We start from the raw sequence: 21781 nt of genomic DNA on the forward strand, positions 1-21781 counted from the left end.
GTCATGTATTTTCACCTTTTAAATTAGTTTATATGATTTTTTTTTCTTTCTTTGAAATGAACTGGAATTTTAATGGTTTGATTTTTAGTGATTTCTTCTTTAAATCTATTTAGACGTCCCTAACTTTGTGCAAATTAAATTTTCTGGTCTATAATTTCAATATTTAATAATCAAATTTAATTTAAGTAATAATAAATTTATATATATAACGGGATTCGTTTTGAAAAAGAAAGGGACATGTAGACATGAAACAGAAATCACTTAAATCTTAGCATTACATTTCCAATTCTCTTCAAATAAAATAGGAAGTAGTTCCCCATATAAATCAAAGGACTAAAAATAAAGATGGCGTAGCTACTCAGCACTGTTAATATTCAATTATAAGTATAAAAATCAGAAAATAGGTAATCTTGGAGTCATTCTAAGTGGTCATGCTATGAAAGTTTGATCCTAATTCCTCCTTTTTGTTGCAGATAGATCATGGTCGCTCCATTAGAAGTTTGCACCAAAGAGGAACAACGAGCAGTGATCAGGTTTTTGTGGTCGGAAGTTGTATCAGGGGCCGCAGTCCATCGAAGACTTTCGGCACAATGTGGGAACAGTGCCTTGCCGCAACTGAGTGTCTACGAATGGGTTGAAAAATTCAAAAATAGTCGCACAATTGTTACGCATGAGGAAGGAACCGGACGACCATCTACGGCCATAAATGATGACAACATTGAGCGTGCACGTCACATGGCAGTGTTAGACAGACGAGTGACTATTGATGAAGTGGCACATTGTCTGGAAATTAGTCATAGTTCCTGATACACTTTCCGACCACAAAAACCGGATCACTGCTCGTTGTTCCTCTTTGGTGCAAATTTCTAATAGAGCGGCCATGATCTATCTGCAACAAAAGGAAGACAATGGAGGAATTATTATCAAACATAGCATGACCACAACAGCATAACAATAAAATGAACGAGGACAAAGGTCAGTATAAACAAGGTAAAAAGAAAAAAAAAAGTATAGCTACATTATGGATAATTTTTGGCTTATCTCGTATTTACAATTATGATCAAAAGTTCCGCTTTTGACTGGTAAACTTTTAGCAATAAAGAAATTGAAAACCAGTAATACTATTTCAGAAGAAAAAAGTACGTGACTACTAATACAATGATATTTTATTTAGGCACATGCTGTATCGTCACCAGGAGAGCTATTAAATTGTGTAACTCTGAACTCAATTCTGAAAAAGGCTATTACAGCATCGTCCAATAGAAATGATCCAAATATTGAGAGACTCTCTTTTAATGTAGACTGCATTCCTTCATCTCTTACAACGCTTCATTGTAGCGGTAAGTTTTATTATTTATTTATTTATTTATTTATAATACATAAACTCACGCACACTAAAAGCATGCTCCGCGCCTGAATTAACATACATATGTATCTTATATTGTAAGTTCGAATCTGAATCTGTCTTTAAACATGAAGACAAAATCAAAAAAATTTGACTATCAGTGTGTGGAGATATCATTACTTTTTTCCGTTCTTTCCTTTAAGATGCGAAATCTCATACAGTTTTACTGAGTTTCCGATAAACCTGGAAAACCTGAAAAACTCAAAGAATTTGCCTATCAGGGATTTTTTTTCCGGATTCGAAAAAAAAAGTGCCTTCTGGTGAATTTATTTATTTATTTATTTGATAAAGAATTTAATATTTTCCGCATTTTTTCTTTAAAAAAACAATATATCTCTATTTAGATTTATTTTTAAATAGAGATATTCTTATATACAATATTCCTATATTGTACTTAAGTAAAAACTTCCGGACAGTAGCTATTTGTGCACTAGTTTAATACTACTTAGTTAACTTCCTGGATTTTTTTGCTTTTGTTTTGTTTGAAAAAGCAGGAAAAACTATGTAAAATATTTTTCAACTGAGCTATATGAACTATACCATTACACGCTGTATGAAAAAGAACAAGGCTGTGAACATAGTATACGTAAGCATGTTTCAACTATCACATGAAAGAACATGGGTTGAAAGTAGTTTTTCTTCTGGACTAGCAGTTACTGATCGAGAATCAGAAAGAAGGAATTCTTGTTGCTTGCAGAGAGGTATAGCATGCAGTTAGAGTTGCTAATGGAACAGATCAAGTTCAAGTAACAAAAGTAATGATTTAGAGGGAAGGTTCATGTTGGAGAGAAATGAATAATTTAATAGAACTGGGTTGAAAAAAGACAGCAGAATAAGATTGAAGATAGGAAAGGAAAGAAAAAGTAATCGAATTCCCAGAGTTGGGAAAGAGCAACATCACAATATGAAAGAAGAATCGATATTGCTTTCCAAGAGAATCAATGAATTTGCAGGTTGCATCTAAGTGGTGACAGCAGTATTAAATTTGTGTGTAATAATTAATAGCTCCCTAAGATCATGCTATCGGAAGATTTACTATCATGAAGTCGAAATATATAGAGAGCAATCAAAATCACAGACTCTAGAATAGGTTAATAAAGAAACTTCCTAGGTAATAGTTAAGGGAGTGCGTATAAGTACAGTTTTTCGTACACACTGCACAGGTCGTACAGGTGTTGGACGGGCCGCCCTGATATATATATATATATATATATAATATAGCGCTAAATTCGTTGTACAAAAGCAGAGGAGTGATTCCTGAGAGTAAAAGAAACAAAAGTCCAATAAACAGAGCGAAAACCCCATCATTTACGTGTTATAGGCTGCCGAAAACATGAAAAAATGAATTCTAAAGATCCATAGCTCCAAAACTATGAGACCTACTGTAGTCCGGTCAAGACTTCACTTAGGAACTAGTATGTGCTCTATCCAAAAATACATATTTTAGAATCCTAAGGTATTTACGCAACAATTTTTATGGAGAAAGTTGGAGAGTACTTTATATCATAGGCCCGTAGTCAAACTCCCTCTATAAAAATTGTTGTGGAAGCACCTCAGGATTCTGAAACACACATTTTTGGATAGGGCACATACTAGTTCCCACTAAAGTCTACCCGACCAAGGTAGGTCCCATAGTTTTGGAGCTATGAACTTTTAAAATTCAGTTTTTCATTATTTCGTCAGCCTATAACACGTAAACGATGGGGGTTTCGCCCTATGTTTATTGGAACTTTTTTGGTTGTTTTACTCCCAAGAATCACTCCTCAGCTTTTGTACAACGAATTTAGCGCCATACTATATATATATATATATATATATATATATATATATATATAAATAAATAAATTTGATCCCTGCTTTCCTTGAATATAATATATAATTGCAGGATTTTTTTGCTTTATTTTTATAGTAAAATAGCATTTTGTATCTCATTGTCATAAAACAAATGGAATGAGACAGAAGAAACCAAACAAGAAAGAAAAGTATTAGCCTTTAACAATAATAAAATTATATTTTTCATACATACCACACACACACATATATATATATGAGGGGAGGGGGGCGCGCGCCTGCTTTTCCCATAGATAGGAATGGCCTGTGGCCTTCCTCCTTCGCATGTCTTTGATGCCTTGCACTACTTCACTTTTCAATATACTGGGTCCTTTTTCTTCATCATCCACCTCTTTCTCCGCTTCGATGGTAATGTCTTTTGGGCGATTCTTCTGATCATATAGATCTTTTGTGTGTGTCTCCCAAATTCTTAGGATTCTTTGATGGGCAGTGACTACATGACCTTGTTGATCTTCAGTTTCAAACGTGCGTATACTTTGTTAGCGTTCCCTCCTAATTCTTGTGCTTTCTGAGACATCAGATCATATCTGCCGCGCCGTTGAAGTTCCATTATTTCTTCACATATCTGTTTCATATACTTTTCTTTGGTTTTGTCAATCTCTCTCCTCAATTCATTATTCAGCTTTCTGTATTCTTTGACATCCGTGGTTTTCACCCTTCCGCATTCCTCCATCTCCTTAAGCGTCGTTTCCTCGCGCTAAATGAGCTTTGTGGTGGACAAACACTGTATGTGTGGGTTTTCTCGAGGTTCTCCCGTTTCCTCCCATTTTCTTCATTCCACCACCGTCTCCTTTAGCCTAGGTGGCATAAGTGTGTGACGTAAAACTTTAAGATTTCACTTCATTTTAAGCATCGCTTCAGTTATCCATGGTTTTCTTGAGAATGTTATTGTGGAGTGTGTGAACTAGAATCAGTTTAACTTTTCCTCAACTATTTTCTACATTACCTACCATATCGCCCATTACACAAAATTTTTCTTTAATCTCCTCTTTCACATCGCTGTCCATATTTCTTAATCACTCTAAGTTCCATTTTCGATTTCTCCTCCCATATTTCTTGATTGACTTCAACCAGATTTGCACTTCCGCTACTAGGAGATTGTGATCCAAACCAATATCTGCTTCCGGTAGTGTCTGCACGTCGTGTACACTATTCCTGAAATGTTGTTTGACAAGAACATAGTCGATTTGGTAGCGTTTCGTATCTCCTGGACTTTTCCACATGTACAGCTTGAGTTTTCTTCTCTTAACCTTGTGTTCGTATTTGGCCTCGTGCGTTTCTTCTGCCTAGTCCAAATGGTCCCACCACTTTATTCGCAGCTCTTTCTCCTACTACGCTGTTGAAGTCTCCCGGTATTATTGGCGTTGACCTTATCGCTTCCCTCTTGATGCAATGTGTCACTAAGCTTTCAGGTAAGATGTTTAATTTCTTGCTTTGTGCAGAAATCTTCATTAGATAAGTGTTCTGTAATTTCATAATAAAATACTCTTTTTTAATATTCTTCATTTTTCTATTGCTTAGGGAAAAGTATATTATTTATGTATCATTAATAGGCGGTCAAAACAGAAAAATCGTACGAGAAGACGAAATCTTTGAGTTTTACGTCCCACGATTATGCCGGGTAGGCGAAAGGAGACGGTGATGATGAGTAATGAATGAAATGGTGGAATGAAGAAAGTGGGAGGAAACTGAAGAACCCCGAGAAAACCCACGCACACGGTGTTTGTCCACCACAAAGTTCACTTGGCGGGGGCTGGGTTCGCACCCGCGACTCCAAGCACCAGAGGTGAACGCTCTCTTAGCCACCGCGACCGCGTACGTGAAGACGAAAAGGCTAGTAGAAGACCGTGGAGTATGGAAGCTTCTCAGTTGCATCAAGTGACCTGCCAACAATGGCAGAGTACCTATGATTATTATTATTATTATTATTATTATTATTATTATTATTATTATTATTATTATTATTATTATTATTATTATAATCGTTGTCATATTTCCTTAGTCTTGTTTTTCCATCATCATGGAAAGTCTGTATGGCAAGTTGCATATCAGGAAAAATTTCAAGAAATGTTCTGGGAAATCGGGAAACGGCAGGGGAATTTTTCCCCACAATTTTTGTCACCAGTCTGTCTGTGTACGAACCACTATGATGTTATAATCGCATCGGTCGCCGCGTCTTTTAAAAATCTTGTCGAAATTTTCCATCAGCGGTTTCTTTCTCTAATTAGTCAATTTGCTACATAGTCATATTTTGTCTGTTAATTCCGAAGTCTGTTGATTCAAGATCTGTTAATGCCAAGTGGACTTTATGGTGGACAAACACCGTGTGCGTGGATTTTCTCGGGGTTCTTCCGTTTCCTCCCACTTTATTCATTCCACCATTGCATTCATTATTCATCATTACCGTCTCCTTTAGCCTAGCCAGCATAACCGTGGGACATAGAACTTCAACGATGTATAAACATTTCCAGATCACAACTTAATGAGTCTGATTAAATTCTCTATTTGATGATGTAAAACAAATAGCAAACACATACCTTCTGGTTAGCTGTTGATGTAGTCTCTAATGAAGCTTAAGGTGCAGCAGAGTAACCACCAACTTCTGGCGATAGAATGTTGCTAAAATGTTCCACTGAAGAACGGCTATAGTACTTGTATTATGAACTAGTTGACCATAGCTCATGAATGAACTTAAATTAAATCTCGTCGAAATATTAAATAACAAAAGACTGAATTGCGAGTCTCTTTGCAGACTAACAGTCTGAGAGCTCTCGTCGTCTAAACTCTAAATGTCAACCTCTGAATGATCTCCTTCGAATGACCATCTTCGAATGATCATGATCTCAATTTCCTAGAGTTTTTATGTCAATCCAGTTACTCTCCAGACTGCCACCTTGCTTCACATTTCTCCACGTGTTTGCTATCTCATTGCCGAAATTAACATTTCTGCAATGATCATCAAATAGACAAAATCTCCAGACGTCTATCTCCGTAATCTGACAATTTTGTTACATCCTAAAATTTTATGTTGATGTTGACAATTGACAAACATAAACATTACAACTTATTCTTTCAGCATTTCTGACACAGCATTATTTCTGTGTTTTTCTTCGTAATCACAACATTGCACATTAATACATGTGTACTTACATCTGACACAACCAAAACATAGACAACATAATTTTGTAATTTATTTCCTTAACCTAAATAAAATTTATCTAACTTCAATCCCTCAACAATATATATATATATATATATATATATATATATAATATGTGTGTGTGTGTGTGTGTGTGTGTGTAAAGAATAATCAAGTTATCATTAAGAATTCATGTTTTTGTATTCACCATGTTAATTGGGAATAATTGGAAATATGTATTATAAAACAGTTTGAGGTCAGCTTTATGGTAGTAATGTTACTTTTCCTTAGTGTTGACATGTGTTAGATTCCATTGCTCCAGAGTTTGAGGAATAATTTTGTGTTGCTGTGGTATTAATTCGTTGTTTCTTATTTCTTACAATGAATTTTCGTTGTTATACCTAGACTTAAAGCGAAAGTATCGTGCTTGAACTATTTTTCTTATTATTGTAGATGCTGATGTTCTTCGTTGTGTCCGCTTGTATTATCATGTGTCTTGGCCTTTGAACATTATAATTACTGAAGAAGCACTAAAAAAGTACAACGATGTGTTTGCATTTTTATTGAAACTTCGACGAGCTTCATGGACGTTGGAACAGATATTTCACTGTTTAAAGACTCCAGGTAACAAGTCAAATTAGATCGTTTTTTAGTTAAATTTAATTTTTATTTACTTCACAGGTTTTATTGTTTTGACGGCGAGCAGTTGATTGTACAGTAGCTAGTAAGTTTGCTTTCAGCTGTGAAGCAGGCACACAAAATCTCACACTCTAAATGTTCACAACTTACTAATTACCTGGTATAATAACACGTAGTATACTCGGCATATACCTAATATGATACACCGGCGCGTGATTTGTCAGAATAGCCGAAAGGTTGAAACCAATGAGATTTTCCTATTCGGAACGTATCAGCTGACAAATTTATTGTGAAAAGATGCTCTATTTATGTGATTATTTCATGTGAATTCATCACGGAGAGAAACAAATTATTTCAAATAATGTAAGTCATTTGTCAATGATCGTATGGCGATTTCTTGTAATTATTTTCGTAGAAGATTAACTACTACCAGAGAGGCATCTAGGGTGGAGCAAGTAGAGCACGTGCCGTGGGTGCCAGTACCAAACGGGAGCAAAATGTTATACGTGCTTAAAGAAATAGCAACTAGACTCCATATCAGTAGCGTGGAGTGGAGATTTAGACGTGGAGATTTTAGAGGTCTGAAACCACAAGTGAGGGAACACCGTGAAATTTAACTTTCGGAATTCGATTGTTGCCTGATTAGTTGAGGATAGAAATAATATGCCTAGTTATTTCAATTATTCCAAAATAGAAGGAACATTTTACACCTTCAGATACTCGCTCAGTAAACAAAAGTCAGCTTGGAAAACAGCTATGCGCTTATGGCTGCTCGTTTCTTCTAAAAAGTTGGCACTTTGCTTTTTGCTTCTTTCTCTTTTCCTCGTCATCAAGCCATCAGTCTGCTTTAAAACATGAAACATCATTTAACCATTGGAAAGAACCTAAAAATTCCAAGATATAATTCCTTTACCAAGTGCAAAGAATATGCCAGAAATCTACTTAAAAACAGAGAAGTTATACATTAATAACTTCAAACAGATTTAAAAGGAAAGAGAAAAGTGGGTGGTATATTGAAGAGATTATTTCAATGCATTAAATTCTTTGCCACAAAAAACTTACCTCTACGGGAGCACAGGGAATGTTTCAGGCTAATGACTTCAGAGTGAATAATTTCCTAACTTCTGCTCTCCGCTTTTCATCCCACTTCGAAATCTCCTATTTCAAAGAAGAAACCTCCTAGTGTTGAGAACGAATTCATTCCGTAGTGATATTTACTGTTTGACAGAGGTTACAGAAAAGCAGACGTAAAAGTAAGTGCAATAGCTCAGTCCTGATCAAGCACACCAAAACCAAATATCAAGAGCAGTAAGGTGCGTAGAAGTTGGCCTTGAGGAAAGAATAACACGCGATAGAGAGTTCTTCCTTGGCTTTGTAGAAATAAAGTAGAAAGACGCAAATAGCTTGATTGAAGTCAGCTTAAAGAAACTAAAGGTTGACAAAATTGACACAAGAGATTGTCGATCCCAGTGTTCTGACAATGTTGCTGTGAGACTAACACATAGAAGTGACGTTAATTAAAGAATTAAGAAGAAAAATTCTGCGAACTGCGACAAATACTCTTCACTCAACTTCGTGGGTATACATGCGGCAAAAATAGGATCCATTGATGGTTAAGTTTTTTGGAACCATCGAAACCTTATACACCTTCTCCGCACATTCAACATAGCCCTGGCTAAAACTGGAAACTGCTGTTCCTGTGGCTTCAAAATTAAAGTAAAAAACTAGGTGTAGTAATGCAAGGATGGCAGTTGTGAAGTCCATTACTAAATATATTGTGGAGGTACTTCCAGTTCGTCAGATAACGATAATAAGAAATGCGACAAAAGTGAAATAAGTAACAGAGAACAGTTGTACTAATGCCTGTTGAATTATAAATGTCCTTGGAATTGTGAAGCAAACCACTCACTTCAATGAACCGAGGTCGAAAGAGAATCAGGTTGTAAGATGAACTTTCAGAATTTGTCCTGAATTTTAAAGGATTCGAAGATCATTTTTACAGATATATATATAAGTTTGTGAGTCCTTGGATGAGGACCTCTGCGAAGGTCAATGTATGCCGACTTTTTCAATTGGCATCAACAATTTAAAGAGGATCGAGAATCAGTCGCCGATAATGAGTGCTCCAGTCGACATTTGACTGCACCAACAGAGGAAAACAGTAATCGTGTAGCACAGAATTCTCTAACTATTGAAAATTGTTAACAGTGCTCAGTTATTCGATGACTAATTTTGAGCATATTATGACTCAGGATCGTCACATGTGCCATGTAACATGTGCCATGTATAAGCACATTGTTCCTTTCACAGAGAATAATGATGATGAAACTTGCTGTTGTGTGTTAGCGTTCTACTTTAATATGAATGTCATCGTCTTTTTCACCGAGATCAGTGAAACTACGACAGGATCGCAGTGAAGAGAAAATTATGTTCGAAACTCCCTCGTTATTATGTGGTTAGCGTACGTTCCTTCGGCGTATGAATTCCGGGTCCCACGTAAAGCTGTAAATCCATATCTCATATAGCCTCGGTACTAACGGAATGCAACGCTAAACTCCAAATCAACAAACCAATCAAAATCATACTCGAATATTTTTTCTTTCTTTAAGGAACAGCTCATTTGAAATTCATTCCTGAAAACAAAACAGTAAACAGTGAGCAGTTTGTGGAAGTCCATCCGTCGTAAGCGGTCTGAGATGTGGCGAAGATGACCATGATTCCTTCTTCGTGACAGTGCGCTTATCCACCAGTCTCTACACGCCTAAGTTTCTAGCCAAACGTAGAATACTTATGCTTCAGCATCCCGCCTAATCGCCGGATTTAGCCCTCTTCGATTTTTTTCTATTTTCCGACGAAGCAACATTTAAAGGGACATCACTTTGCGTGAGAAAGTAAAGTGAAAGTAGTCTCGCAGTTCATTGAGGTAGGTTCAGTAACTTTACCAACTCGAGCAGTGTATCATCGATCAATGGGATTACTTTGAAAGTACTTATGCATCGGTGTTTGAAGTAATCATGGTAAGGGAATATTGAATCCTTGAATTTTTGAATCCTACTTCTCGGTGGTCGCTATTATGGAAAATTACATTTTTAGCAAATAAACCCAAAGACAGACCTAGTATAGAAGTAATGAAAGATACTTATAAAGATCCGAAAATTAGGCACTAATTTCTAGTTACATCTCAAAGTATAAATCTTAGATCGCAAATAAAATTCAAAACCGATTATATTTCGGTGCGAAACGATATTTTGATATTTGTAAATCAGTATTTTGCAGATAATTAATAATGGTATAACATTTCGATGCCTAAACAATCTAACAGTAATGGTAAGGGAAATTGATATTTGGTGGTCTCCCATACGAAAACATACTTATTTACAATGTAGGAAGATTACTCAGCTGTGGCTATTAGGATTTCATTTTGTCTGTGTTCGATGTCTGTTCTCGTTTTGTGTGTTTCATAGTCTTTAAAAACTGTATATAATAGAAATTATAACGTGCAAAAAATAAGTAAATAAATAAATCTGATCCTAATTTCTGTTATCAGAATCAAGGTTCTGCTTTATATAGAATGGAAAGAATTTTATGATAACATTAAATACAACATATTTAAACGAATAGGTAGTGGTTTAAGGTTACTTTACATTGTATTTGCATCTTTCATATTAATTTCCTTCTATATAATCTTTCTTCGAAATAACATTTATTAAACAATCAGTTGTAAGCATGCAACTGATCGCTGTTGAGATGCAACATGAGTTGAAAATCATTTACTTGCCGTAATTACTTTCGTCTTTGATAGTGAACTTGCATCATTCGCATTGAAAATAACTTTGTATTGCAAAAGCAATTGTTTTGTGTATAATTAGAAATTTTATGTGCATTCTTTTAAAAATCTAAACTAATTTCTTTTCCTAGGATTGGATATTGACATGAAAGCAATCCAGAAATCACCGGAATATCATAGAATTCAACTTTTCCGTCATGAGATGCATCATTTTATATGTGGGATGCAAAACTATGTAGCTTCCACTGTGTTACAGGTTAGCTGGGCGGAATTTGAAGATAGTCTTCAAGGAGCACAAACACTCGATGATCTCTATGCTGTACATGTACGGTATATTAAAAATGTGCTTTTCAGGTGAGATTTATTTTCAGCTATTCTTTTTGCGTTGGGCGTTTACATCACATGCAATGATTAATACTGGATTGTAATCAATAACTTTATCCTGCACCATCCGCATCAAGGAAAATACTAACCATTTACGCTCTTGAAATCCTTTGGAAAATTTTGAAACCATAGGGTTGTAAAATCTGATTCGAAATGCTTTTTTTCAACAAAAACTGTATTCGTATCTCTTTTGTTAGAGACAAGTAGATTCGTTAGTCACAGCTAGCATTCTAAGGAATAATTAGATTAAGAAAAGCTTTGGATAGCTTAGCATTTTCTATCGTGAAAATTACAAAAGTTCTACTTTTAGAAAACTGTTTTAATGTGGAAAATATTCGTCAATTTCTAACATTAAAAACCTCCTGTAAACTACATCTTCAGTGTGTTAGTTGTGAATATGAAATATATATATATATATATATATATATATATATATATATATATATATAATTAAGCAGTTATCTTGAGTAATGATGTTGAGTTCTGAATTCATGAAACAAAATATTGCTCTTTAAACGAAAGCCCAGCTCTTACGTGGGCCTGTTGATTGAATAATTAATTGATTTTAGCTTAGTGTCCCTAATCAACATCAAGGTTAAATGAGACGGGACCTAGGTTCATGTGGGATCCGAATCATACGGGCTTCCGACAAAATATATCAATACAGTTTGTTTTATGTATATAACTTCCTGATAAAGTAGATACGTTTGGGTTCATCTTTCGGCAATTTACATAAAATCACATTTTGTGTAAGGTATTTACAGAAATTATTCAAATTACATACACCTGAAAGATGTCGGAAGAAGTCATATCAGGGGATAATTAATAATGTAGGCAATTATATGTTATATTAAATTCGTACTATGGATAGAAGTAACTAGTTCATTACAGATGAGAAAATAGCATAGGTAGTTGTTCGTAGAGACTAACAGTTATATATACTATTTTCCCACCTGTAATAAACTGCATAAATGTTTTTGCATTTATCTAAATACAAGTGATAAAAGGGTGCATTAGTTTATTTATCTATAAAAATAATAATTCCTTTAATAGAAGCGTCGAAGCAACTATCCAAAGGCGTTTTTATTTGGATATATTGCAACGTTACGGAATTCATGCAATATGTTGGGACTAAATGAAATTAACAGAATTTTGTTGCATTTACCTCTGAATCCTTGCATAATAAGTCGTTTAATTACCGATAATGGTAATGTTACTTCACAATATACTTAATTGTTTAGTGACTGTATAAAATGTTTATATAATACTTCGTTATTGTTGTACAACATATTACACTGATCTATCCTGTTGAACAAAAACACATTAACCATTCTCTTAATTCAATAATTTCAATATTCTGTATTATCTTGCTTACTTATTTAAAAAAACAATAATATCTCAAAAATAATAATGCTACTAACTTCTGCAACATATTACTAAAATATCGAATAGAGCTTACCTTTTCTCTGTTTATTTATATATTCACTTATTTTTTTTTAAGTTGCTCTAATCATCATCAAAGTTTTCTGAATTATACCACCGAAAGAAATAAACTTCTATAATCTGAAAATGTTGTAAAATTTGAACAGAGCCTGCTCCATAATGTAGTCACAAAAGTTACATATCTTCTCAACTGATACAAAGAAAAATAATATTATGGACATTTATTTCTGTATACAAATGAGGAAGAACCGAACAAAAATTTTAGTTATTTTCATTTGGAGTCTGTAGTCCATGAGAGATTTGGTAACATAGTGTAGAACACGATGATTAATATTCACATGTTCTGGCGTAGCTAATTTCATGTTCGCCTGCCTCACAGTACAGCCCTTTTAAATGCCTGTCCTTACATACAATGAAATCACACTTTTACCGTGATTGAAAGAAAACTTACTACTACTTTTCTACTTTCTTACGGAAGGCGGGAGCAGAGAAAATAGAGTGGAACCTTTCAGCTTTGTGCTAATTTTGCGTTTTCCACTCGATGAAAGTGGCAGAGAAGACGTGTATATAACGGGAATAGTTATTGTTTCAAGGGCAAAAGGACTCGGCAGTAAATTTTGTAAACATTGTTTGGTTTGCAATGCTCATACACAAATTATTATAAAGATAAAAATAAAATACTTTAATAACATCGGATACATATTTGCGTAACGTTTTTCAGGCATTGGGGGAACGAATGAATGTTCTTGAACTACATTTTAAATTAATCTACCTCTGAAATGTTTTTGTGAATGCAAGCATGCTAAATCACAAACAAATATTTAAGTGTTTCTCTTATTATTCAGATAATTATGAAATACCAATAAGTAAAGAATAGTTCATTGTTAAATTATGTAGGGAAGATTTAAGGCGAACACCAACAGGATTTAGGGATTTGGACCCCGCTAAACTTGCTAAATTCCAAGCATAGGTTTGGAGCTTCCTCATGGATACATAGTTAGTAAACGTGTATTTGGTATGGGATACCAGGATTCGATTGCTGGTCGGAGCACGTGTGGTTCAGATTTTACGTTAAACATAAGTCTACACGTTGGTGCTGAAAATGAATAATCTATAATAAATTATTCAGTTGTTCTCGAAACAGTCGAAATCGAATGCATACTCAAATTTCAATGCATCGTGAAAATATTATCGTGTCCTTTTTTACAAGTTAAGAAATATAAATATACAAGAAATAAGCTAGTTATTTTTCACCATTACTTGGTTTTTGTATTCGTTTCAAATTACACTGTTAATATGTATGTATGTTAGAAATAATTGAGCAGTTCAAATTGAAGAAATAGGTTGAGCAATATTGGAATCAAGTGTTTTCCACTTCTTGAATACCTCAAGTTCTTTGTGCTGAGTAAACTATGTCTGTACGTAAGATTATACTGGATATATGATTATGCAATGTCAAATTCGTTATTATTTTATTGTTACTTTTCCTGTAATATTTGTACCTCTTATCAGAATTTGGAGCCTTCCAAATGAAAAATCACTGGAGGGCCCAAAGCCACGGGAGACGGGACAAAACCGCCATTACCAATCTGTGATCTCTCCTGTAGAACTGAAACCACCAGTGAATTTGAACTCGATGTGAATTGTAAATCAGTACCCCTTTTATTAATTGACATCTTTCAAAATTTTCAAATAACGATCATAAAATATACGTATATATTTTTAAAAGTTTTGGGTTTTTCTTTCATATTTAAAAATCTATTATTATACTTAAAAATATTTACAAATTATCACAATGCAGATATTTTTTTTTTTTTTTTTTTAAATGAAGAAAGCCTTAGTACGCCATAAGTAACAAAATTCTTTATATGAAGTAGAACATTAATTTTTTGTATATTAGATAGTCTAAATAGTATTGAGCCTTTTTCGCACGAGATTAGAAGTTAGAGTCCTAAATCTCAGGGTATATAGGTCGGAGCGAGTCAGGCTTAACGTCATTTAACAGCTGAGAGTTGAAGCTAGTAGATGTGCAGAAAGTAATGGCATGCTTATAACCAGACGCACAGTGGTACGAAATGCTTAAAAGGTGGCTAAAGTTCAAAGTGCACAAAAATGGATATGCTGCGGTTTTTGACCTCACTGATCACGAATTTGATATCAAAATTGAAAACTGAAAATGGCGGATCAAATTTTGAAAAAGTGGAATAAAGTAACAAATAAACTGTATACTGGAGGTTTGCAACTCACTGATTATATATTTGATATCAAAATGAAAAAAAAAATGAAAAATGAAAAATGGTGGCGTCAGTGTTGCGGATTCAAATTGGAGAAAAGATTAAATTATATAAAAATGTACAATGAATTTGTGACAAGATATAATTACAAATTAGAAATCGAAATTATTGAAAAAGAAATAATTATTTGTGTTAATGAAGAATTAATGTGCAAAAATAGGATGCAGATAAAGCAAGGTATTTTTGGAGAATTAAGCAAATCATTTACAAATGCAGTTCAGTTTATTAAAAAGTCTAGAAAATACAAAAAAATAATAATCGGGTTTATTGGAATCATGGTCAGCTTCTCCATGTGAATCTTCATCCGAATCTTTAGATGAATTTTCTTGTAAATATTCCTCAGAGATGAGCTGATAAACATAATAATTTCACTGCATCTTCAGATAATTTCTTAACTTCCTTTTAAGGCTCTTCTTGCAAAGTTGAAATGTATGGATCTCAGATGTATGATGTTGCCACAAATCTTAAAAACCATCTTCCGTCGTCACGTCTCGAGAACACTTTCGTGAAAAGTTTTCGTGGTATCTTTTTATCAACGTATTCGTTGATTCTTGAGCTTTTCAACGTCCACTTCTCGAAGATAGGCGATTTTCCAAATTTTCAGTTATGATTTGTACATCTCTTTTCAAATGGTCTTTTATCAAAACAAATATCACTTTCCTCGATAATTGGATGATTTTATTTTTTGAATCTGAAATTAATGTAATTAATATTATCAAATAATCACTTCTTGTATTACTAATTATTTAATTTTATTGAATTCAATTTTATTATACAGGGTGGCCCAAAAGTAGGTATACAATACCGTAATCCATCAGGTATACTTAGTTTCTTTATTGTTTATTCTTAATGTGTTTTTACTTACATCTTAAGCTCGGAAGAGCCGAAGCAAATAAACTCATAGACTAGAATGTTATACTTGATCAATGGAGGGGTGTATACCTACTTTTGGACCACTCTGTACTGAGGCCATCACTACGAGATAATGGAGGATATTCGACAAGCAGTGCGTCAGTATCTAAGGGCAGGTGGAACGGAATTCTATCCCAAGGGTATTTTCAAACTTGCAGAACGATGGGAAAAATGTGTGATGTATATATTTCGTATGAATTACAAAATAATGGAAATTATAATATGTATGATCAGCTATTATTTTCTGTTTTACTGAAGTATTCTTTCTCGTTCTTCACGATTTTATTCGTATGAGCTTTATGAACATCATTTTTACTTACTTTATAATAATTTTAGACTTTTTTTAAAGCTTTTGTTCAACATTAACAAAATGCTGAAATTTTTATTCATTTGTAACGTGCAAAAAAAAAAAAAAAAAAAAAAGGCACAACTAAGCGCAGTTGCTTTTGTCACATTCTTGTAGTAAATCAATCATAGATTATGTGCCAGTAAAAAAAAATAGCGGAATGGAGCGTCATACATAACTTTTGAGTTCAATTTTTAATCTGCTTTGTAATAATTTCAACATTTCTTGATATAAACATTAATGAAAATAAATGTATAGTAATGTATTAAACGAGTAATATAGGATACTAAAATACTTTACATACCTCCCAGAACAATGTCCATTTTGATTTAAATAGATTGGAAAAAGAATACAATAAACCATTTCATATGAAAGTCGAGCTGTATTTCTCGCTCTCATGAGCAGTTACGAAACACACAGAAATAGGTTCACTTTGACTTCCAATACTAGCTCTGGTATAAACGGCGGATTGTTTCCATGGGTGAAGTTTAGGAGACCAACTGTAACTGTAGCCAACCTGTTACTTAAAACTAACCAAATAGGAACCTTCACATTTTCATTTTTGGCCATGTTTTAGGCATTTCGTACCACTATGAGACGTAAGGTATTGCGCCGGGAAGGTGAGTTAACTTTCTACGAAACTGCGCTACATTTTACAATTTTATTTCGATAAAGACGCAAATGATGTACACGCCGGTAAAGAAATTTGTGCTATTTATGGACAAAATACATTATCAAAAGGAACAGCTAAATGATAGTTCAGTCGCTTTCGATCCAAAAAGTTGCTCGCACATTGCCGACCAATCACTGAAAAAGTGGACGGTATTCTAGCAAAAGTCGAGCAAGAACCGGCGTGTAAGCAGTCATAACATTGCCAGTAGCCATCACCATCTATCACCAAACAATGTTAAATCAATTTGTAAAGAGTTCGCTATAGAGAGAAGCTTGACATTTGGAACCACATGATCTGACTTAAAAACTACTTACTTAATCGAATTTTTATCTGTGAATCTCTACTGAAACATAACGGACTCGAGTCATTACTGAAGCTGTTGATCACGAGTGATGAAAAGTGGATGTGGGAAAAAGATCGTGGATCGTGGTAAGTTTAGGAGAATTGGAAGGGCATTGTGCATCACGAGCTGCTGCCGTCGGAAAGAACGATAGTCTCAAACTTGTACTAAAGCAAAACTGGTCAGCAGAAAGGATGTCATATTCCACATTAACAGGGCGTACATCTTTAACGACCTGTCAGAAATTGAGAGAACTTGGCTTTTACTGGGATTTTAATCCACCCATCGTATAGCCCGGATCTGGTGCCGTTAGACTTAATTATTTCTATATTTGCAGAACTCCCTGAAAAGTAGTTTCAAAAGAGGTCTGTGAAAATTACATGTTAGAATTTTTTTGACCCGATATCAAGGTAGTTCTACAGGGACGGGATTTTGGTGTGGCCGGAAAAATGATAGCAGGTCATCGAACAAAATGGTGCATATCTGGTTTCATAATTTCATTTTAAAATCACAATAAATGTATTCTCAGTTTTGACCTCCAAAGTCTTATAATACTTTTTAGATAACTCGATACTTGAAATACAGCTCAGTAGATCCCAAATAGGTTAGGAAACTTTTAACAGCAACTTAAAGTTGTAGCTTCGGAATGGAAGCACATAGAGAAGAGGAAATAATATATGTGAAAAGCATTCGCCAAAAATTTTGAAGCAATAAAAGTTGGGTAATTTGTGGGAAGTCTTCCATTCATTCTAAGATCCAGTAAATACTTATGCAGCACAGTTTACTCAATTTTACTTAAACTGATTCTGCAGATGTGATTCCCATTTTCTGGCGTTGAACGATGCACAGATAATTGTTTGAACATCTAGCAATAAATTTTGTTTATTATTAATGCTTTTTCTCACGTATTATGTTCATTTGATGTCAATAATAGTCTGCAGAAATTCATAGCGCGTTTTCTTTTCATCTTGCATTCCAAAATTTTTATTGTATTAAACCCTTGTTTTGCCCTAAAATTATGAGCCATTGATGCTTTCTCTGTATAAACAATTTGTTAATTTAGTGAAATATGTTATTTCTGGTTTTCAGTGGATATAATGTGATTAGTTTCTAGAATGTGCGTAAATGTACTTCATTTTATATTTTAGGTGTCTCCTGAAGCAAAAGGCAGTTGTAGTAATGCAATCCATCAATAATATATTTGCCATCATTTTAAGATTTCATTATCATTTGAAATCTCACAGATGGAAGATGAACAGTACTACAAACCAGTATGAACACCCATGCTATAAGAAGATAACCAAAATATTTTCATCCTTTAAGGAGAACTCAGATTTCATTTTAAAAGGTTCGTAGATTGATGTTAGGTTAGGTTTGATTGTAGATCAAATAACACATGGTGATTTTTTAGTTCATTTAAGCACTGTTAATATCAAGATTTTATTAGTACATCTAGTCTCAATGAATTGTTGAATTCATTAATACTTCTAATATTTTGTAGAAATTGTTCCGTGACCTATAAAGATAAAAGATCTGAATGAAAAATAATATTATGAATATGCAGAATAGCTCTGTCACAGTCCGCCAGAAAAAATGTATACACTGTTTAAGAAAAAGAAAAAAAAACATCATATTTCTTAATTACCTGTAATTATTGTTCAAACATGTGTTAAAACCGTCAAGTAAGCATATATTTACATTAGATGTTCAAAATGTTGACCGTTGGTGGCCAAACACCCAACAAAATGATGAGCGGTCGCTGCAGCTACAGCAATCAATGTATCAATGGAAATCGTCCCATGCGCGTCAAACTTGCCAACAATGCGTTTGATTGTTTGGTGGGTTAGTCGTTCAGTGCCAAACTCCCCTCTCTAATGACGCTGCACTTCGATGGCATTCCCAAACCTGATAAAACGCTTCAAAGCGTACTTAACGCTGCTCTTCAAGCGTGCACCTATCATTTTCTTATCTCACTAACCGTGCTGACAGTACCGACATCTGTTGAGCGAAAAACCGGACTACAATATACTTAAATGTCATTGTCAATTGTCAATTCCAGTATCCTGATACAGGATGACAAAGAGTGTGTGCATTTTTCTGGCGGACTCTGTAGTATAAAGGATTCATTAGATAAAATAAGAATCTATACCAAGTCTTGACCTTTTCCTGGCATTTTAAAAGTTATGTTTAAAAGGAATTGAAAATAGTTCTTTACATTTTTATCATTGATTAATATCTATAACTACTCATGATAGTTTTTATTTATTTATTTCAGTGTCTTGGAAGCTCGCCGTAAAAGGCTATCAGGCTCATATGTTCGAGCTAGTTGAAATGCTGAATATCAATAACTACTACAAAATATATTAACGGAATCATGAAGTCAAACACTCTTAGAGTGGTATTTCATCTGTTTGTAATACGTAATACTCATGTGTATGTGTATAGAATGCCTCTTTACTCAGTATTAAAGAAGCTCTCATGTATATAAGCAGTAGTAAAATATGTAATTGTGCCATATCCACGCTCTGTAAATAAATATTTATTTTATTGTTTAAATCTCGTTTATTTTATCTCAAGTTATCAATCATTCCACGATAAATCTAATCGTGAAACATAGTGGAACTTTTAAAATATGAGTGTCAATCTAAAGTACGAAAAAAGAAGCAGAAAATGAAGCATTGCAAATCTCCAGAGTAGACCAAATATCACACTGAGAGAAGTGAAGCCAGAAATGTGCTGCAGATATAATTAACCTTTATACTTTCATAAATATTAAAACACTGTATGTAATACAATAAATCTTTCATCCGCTCGACTACAGATAATACCATGACAGCTTAACTTTTCATTACAACGTGATCTGACATCCAGTGGCCTCTGAACTACGTTTCACCGATAGCTCAGTTTCATGTGACACTGGTATTTTACTATGAAATTCTCCATTCAAGAATTAATAACTTGAACTAAATTAAAATGAAGGAGTCTTTAAGTGGTGATCTTACCATACTTACCATCTCCATATGAAGCTTACTTGCAAATAGTGAGTCCTATCATACACCAAAACAAAGCTTTATGTTTGTTTCGTAATGCAACATTCGTTTTTAGCACCATTTCTGCATGAGATGTAAATCCGAACTTAATCACAGTCCGTACAGTTACACTATACAACTGATCACAGCGCTGTATCTGTTCAAATTTTCTCTCCCTTCACTGCTTTATCTCAACATATGACTCATTCTATTGAAATTACTTCCAAGCTGAATCGAGTAAAATTAAAAGTTGTTTAGACAAAAATCTAATTCGTTACAAATAATAAAATTTCCATAACATAAATGTGTTGGTTGGTTGATTTGGAGCTTAGTTTCGATCGCAGCACCGAAGATATGTGAGACCTGAACTCAGTTTATCGTTAGATTCGAATCACTGAATTGGTTGGTTGATTTGGAGTTGAATTTTTCGTTCACAGCACCGAAGATATACGAGATATGGACTCACAATTTAACATGAGATTCGAACCACATTAGCTCCCACCGTGAATCGAACACGAGTCTTGCACCGAAATGGCGTAGGTTAAACATGCAGCCATCAGGGAGTTTCTACATGAATTTGTTTTATTTGATTTGAGTTGAATTTAGCGTCCCGTTTAGCACCGAAGCTATATGAGACGGGAACCCACAGTTTAACGTGAAATTCGAACCACAATAGCTCTCACTGAATCGAATACGAGTCTTGCGCCGAATTGGAGAAGGCTAATCATTCAGTCACGAGGAGGTCTTACATGAATTTGTTAATTTTGAGTTTAGCGTCCTGTTTAGCACCAAAACTATATGAGACGTGGGTCTACAGCTGAACATGAAATTCGAACCACGAGCTCCTACCATGAATCGAACCCGACTCTCCCCCGTCGAAGGCATATATGCTCATCATATACCCATGAGGAAGTTCTCATAGATTCACCCATGAATTTGCGTGGGATCAATATGCTAAATGTAAAATACTTTTCCCAATGGATGAATTGAGAACGACGTAAAGATAATAAAAATACTATTAAATTTCGCATGATTTTTGACAGCTGTCCCCAAACGCAAATAACATACAAATTAAGATATATTTTAATCCATATTCTATCCTCATTTTGATTGCTGTATGATTCTCAGCATCAACTATACTACTGAGTTTTTCCAATTGTAGGATACTGAACGGACCTTGATATTTCGGTTTTCAACGTAATCGATAGCGCTTGTACTACACTTTTCCAGGTGTGGTAGACATCGACACGTCGTTGCAACCTATTCCCTTGCACTTTCACTCTCTCCATAATCATAATACATTTCTTAATACATTTTCTCTTTAAGCTATACCACCAGAGAAAAAAGTCAAACGGAGTTGAATCTGGGCTTCTCGTTGGCCACTAATTATCGCGACACCTCTGCATTCACCGCTTCACGAAGGCTATACGAGCCAACTGGAGTCCAAGCACGCATACATCACCACTGGTGACCGAGGCCCATGGCTTAATTCTGTTACATCTGAATATGGTTCGAGCCAATTGCGGCAATTAACTAACT

General features: G+C 34.5%; 1 protein-coding gene across 4 annotated transcripts in view; it reads left to right on the forward strand.

Annotated features, from left to right (window-relative positions):
- The window catches only part of Grip163 (gamma-tubulin complex component 6), a 97967-nt gene extending 78198 nt beyond the window's left edge, over window positions 1–19769 (forward strand). For all 4 annotated transcript variants that reach the window (XM_081725484.1, XM_081725481.1, XM_081725480.1 and 1 more), the window contains exons 14-18: window positions 1175–1340; window positions 6849–7019; window positions 10953–11175; window positions 18362–18561; window positions 19489–19769. In XM_081725484.1, the coding sequence (XP_081581610.1) occupies window positions 1175–1340; window positions 6849–7019; window positions 10953–11175; window positions 18362–18561; window positions 19489–19580 (852 nt within the window). In that variant the 3' untranslated portion in view covers window positions 19581–19769. The remainder of the gene's footprint in view (window positions 1–1174; window positions 1341–6848; window positions 7020–10952; window positions 11176–18361; window positions 18562–19488) is intronic.
- Window positions 19770–21781: the final 2012 nt, after the last annotated feature.

Source organism: Thermobia domestica, chromosome 9 (assembly GCF_964235325.1).
Source record: "Thermobia domestica chromosome 9, izTheDome1.hap1.1, whole genome shotgun sequence".
NCBI classification, from domain to species: domain Eukaryota; kingdom Metazoa; phylum Arthropoda; class Insecta; order Zygentoma; family Lepismatidae; genus Thermobia; species Thermobia domestica.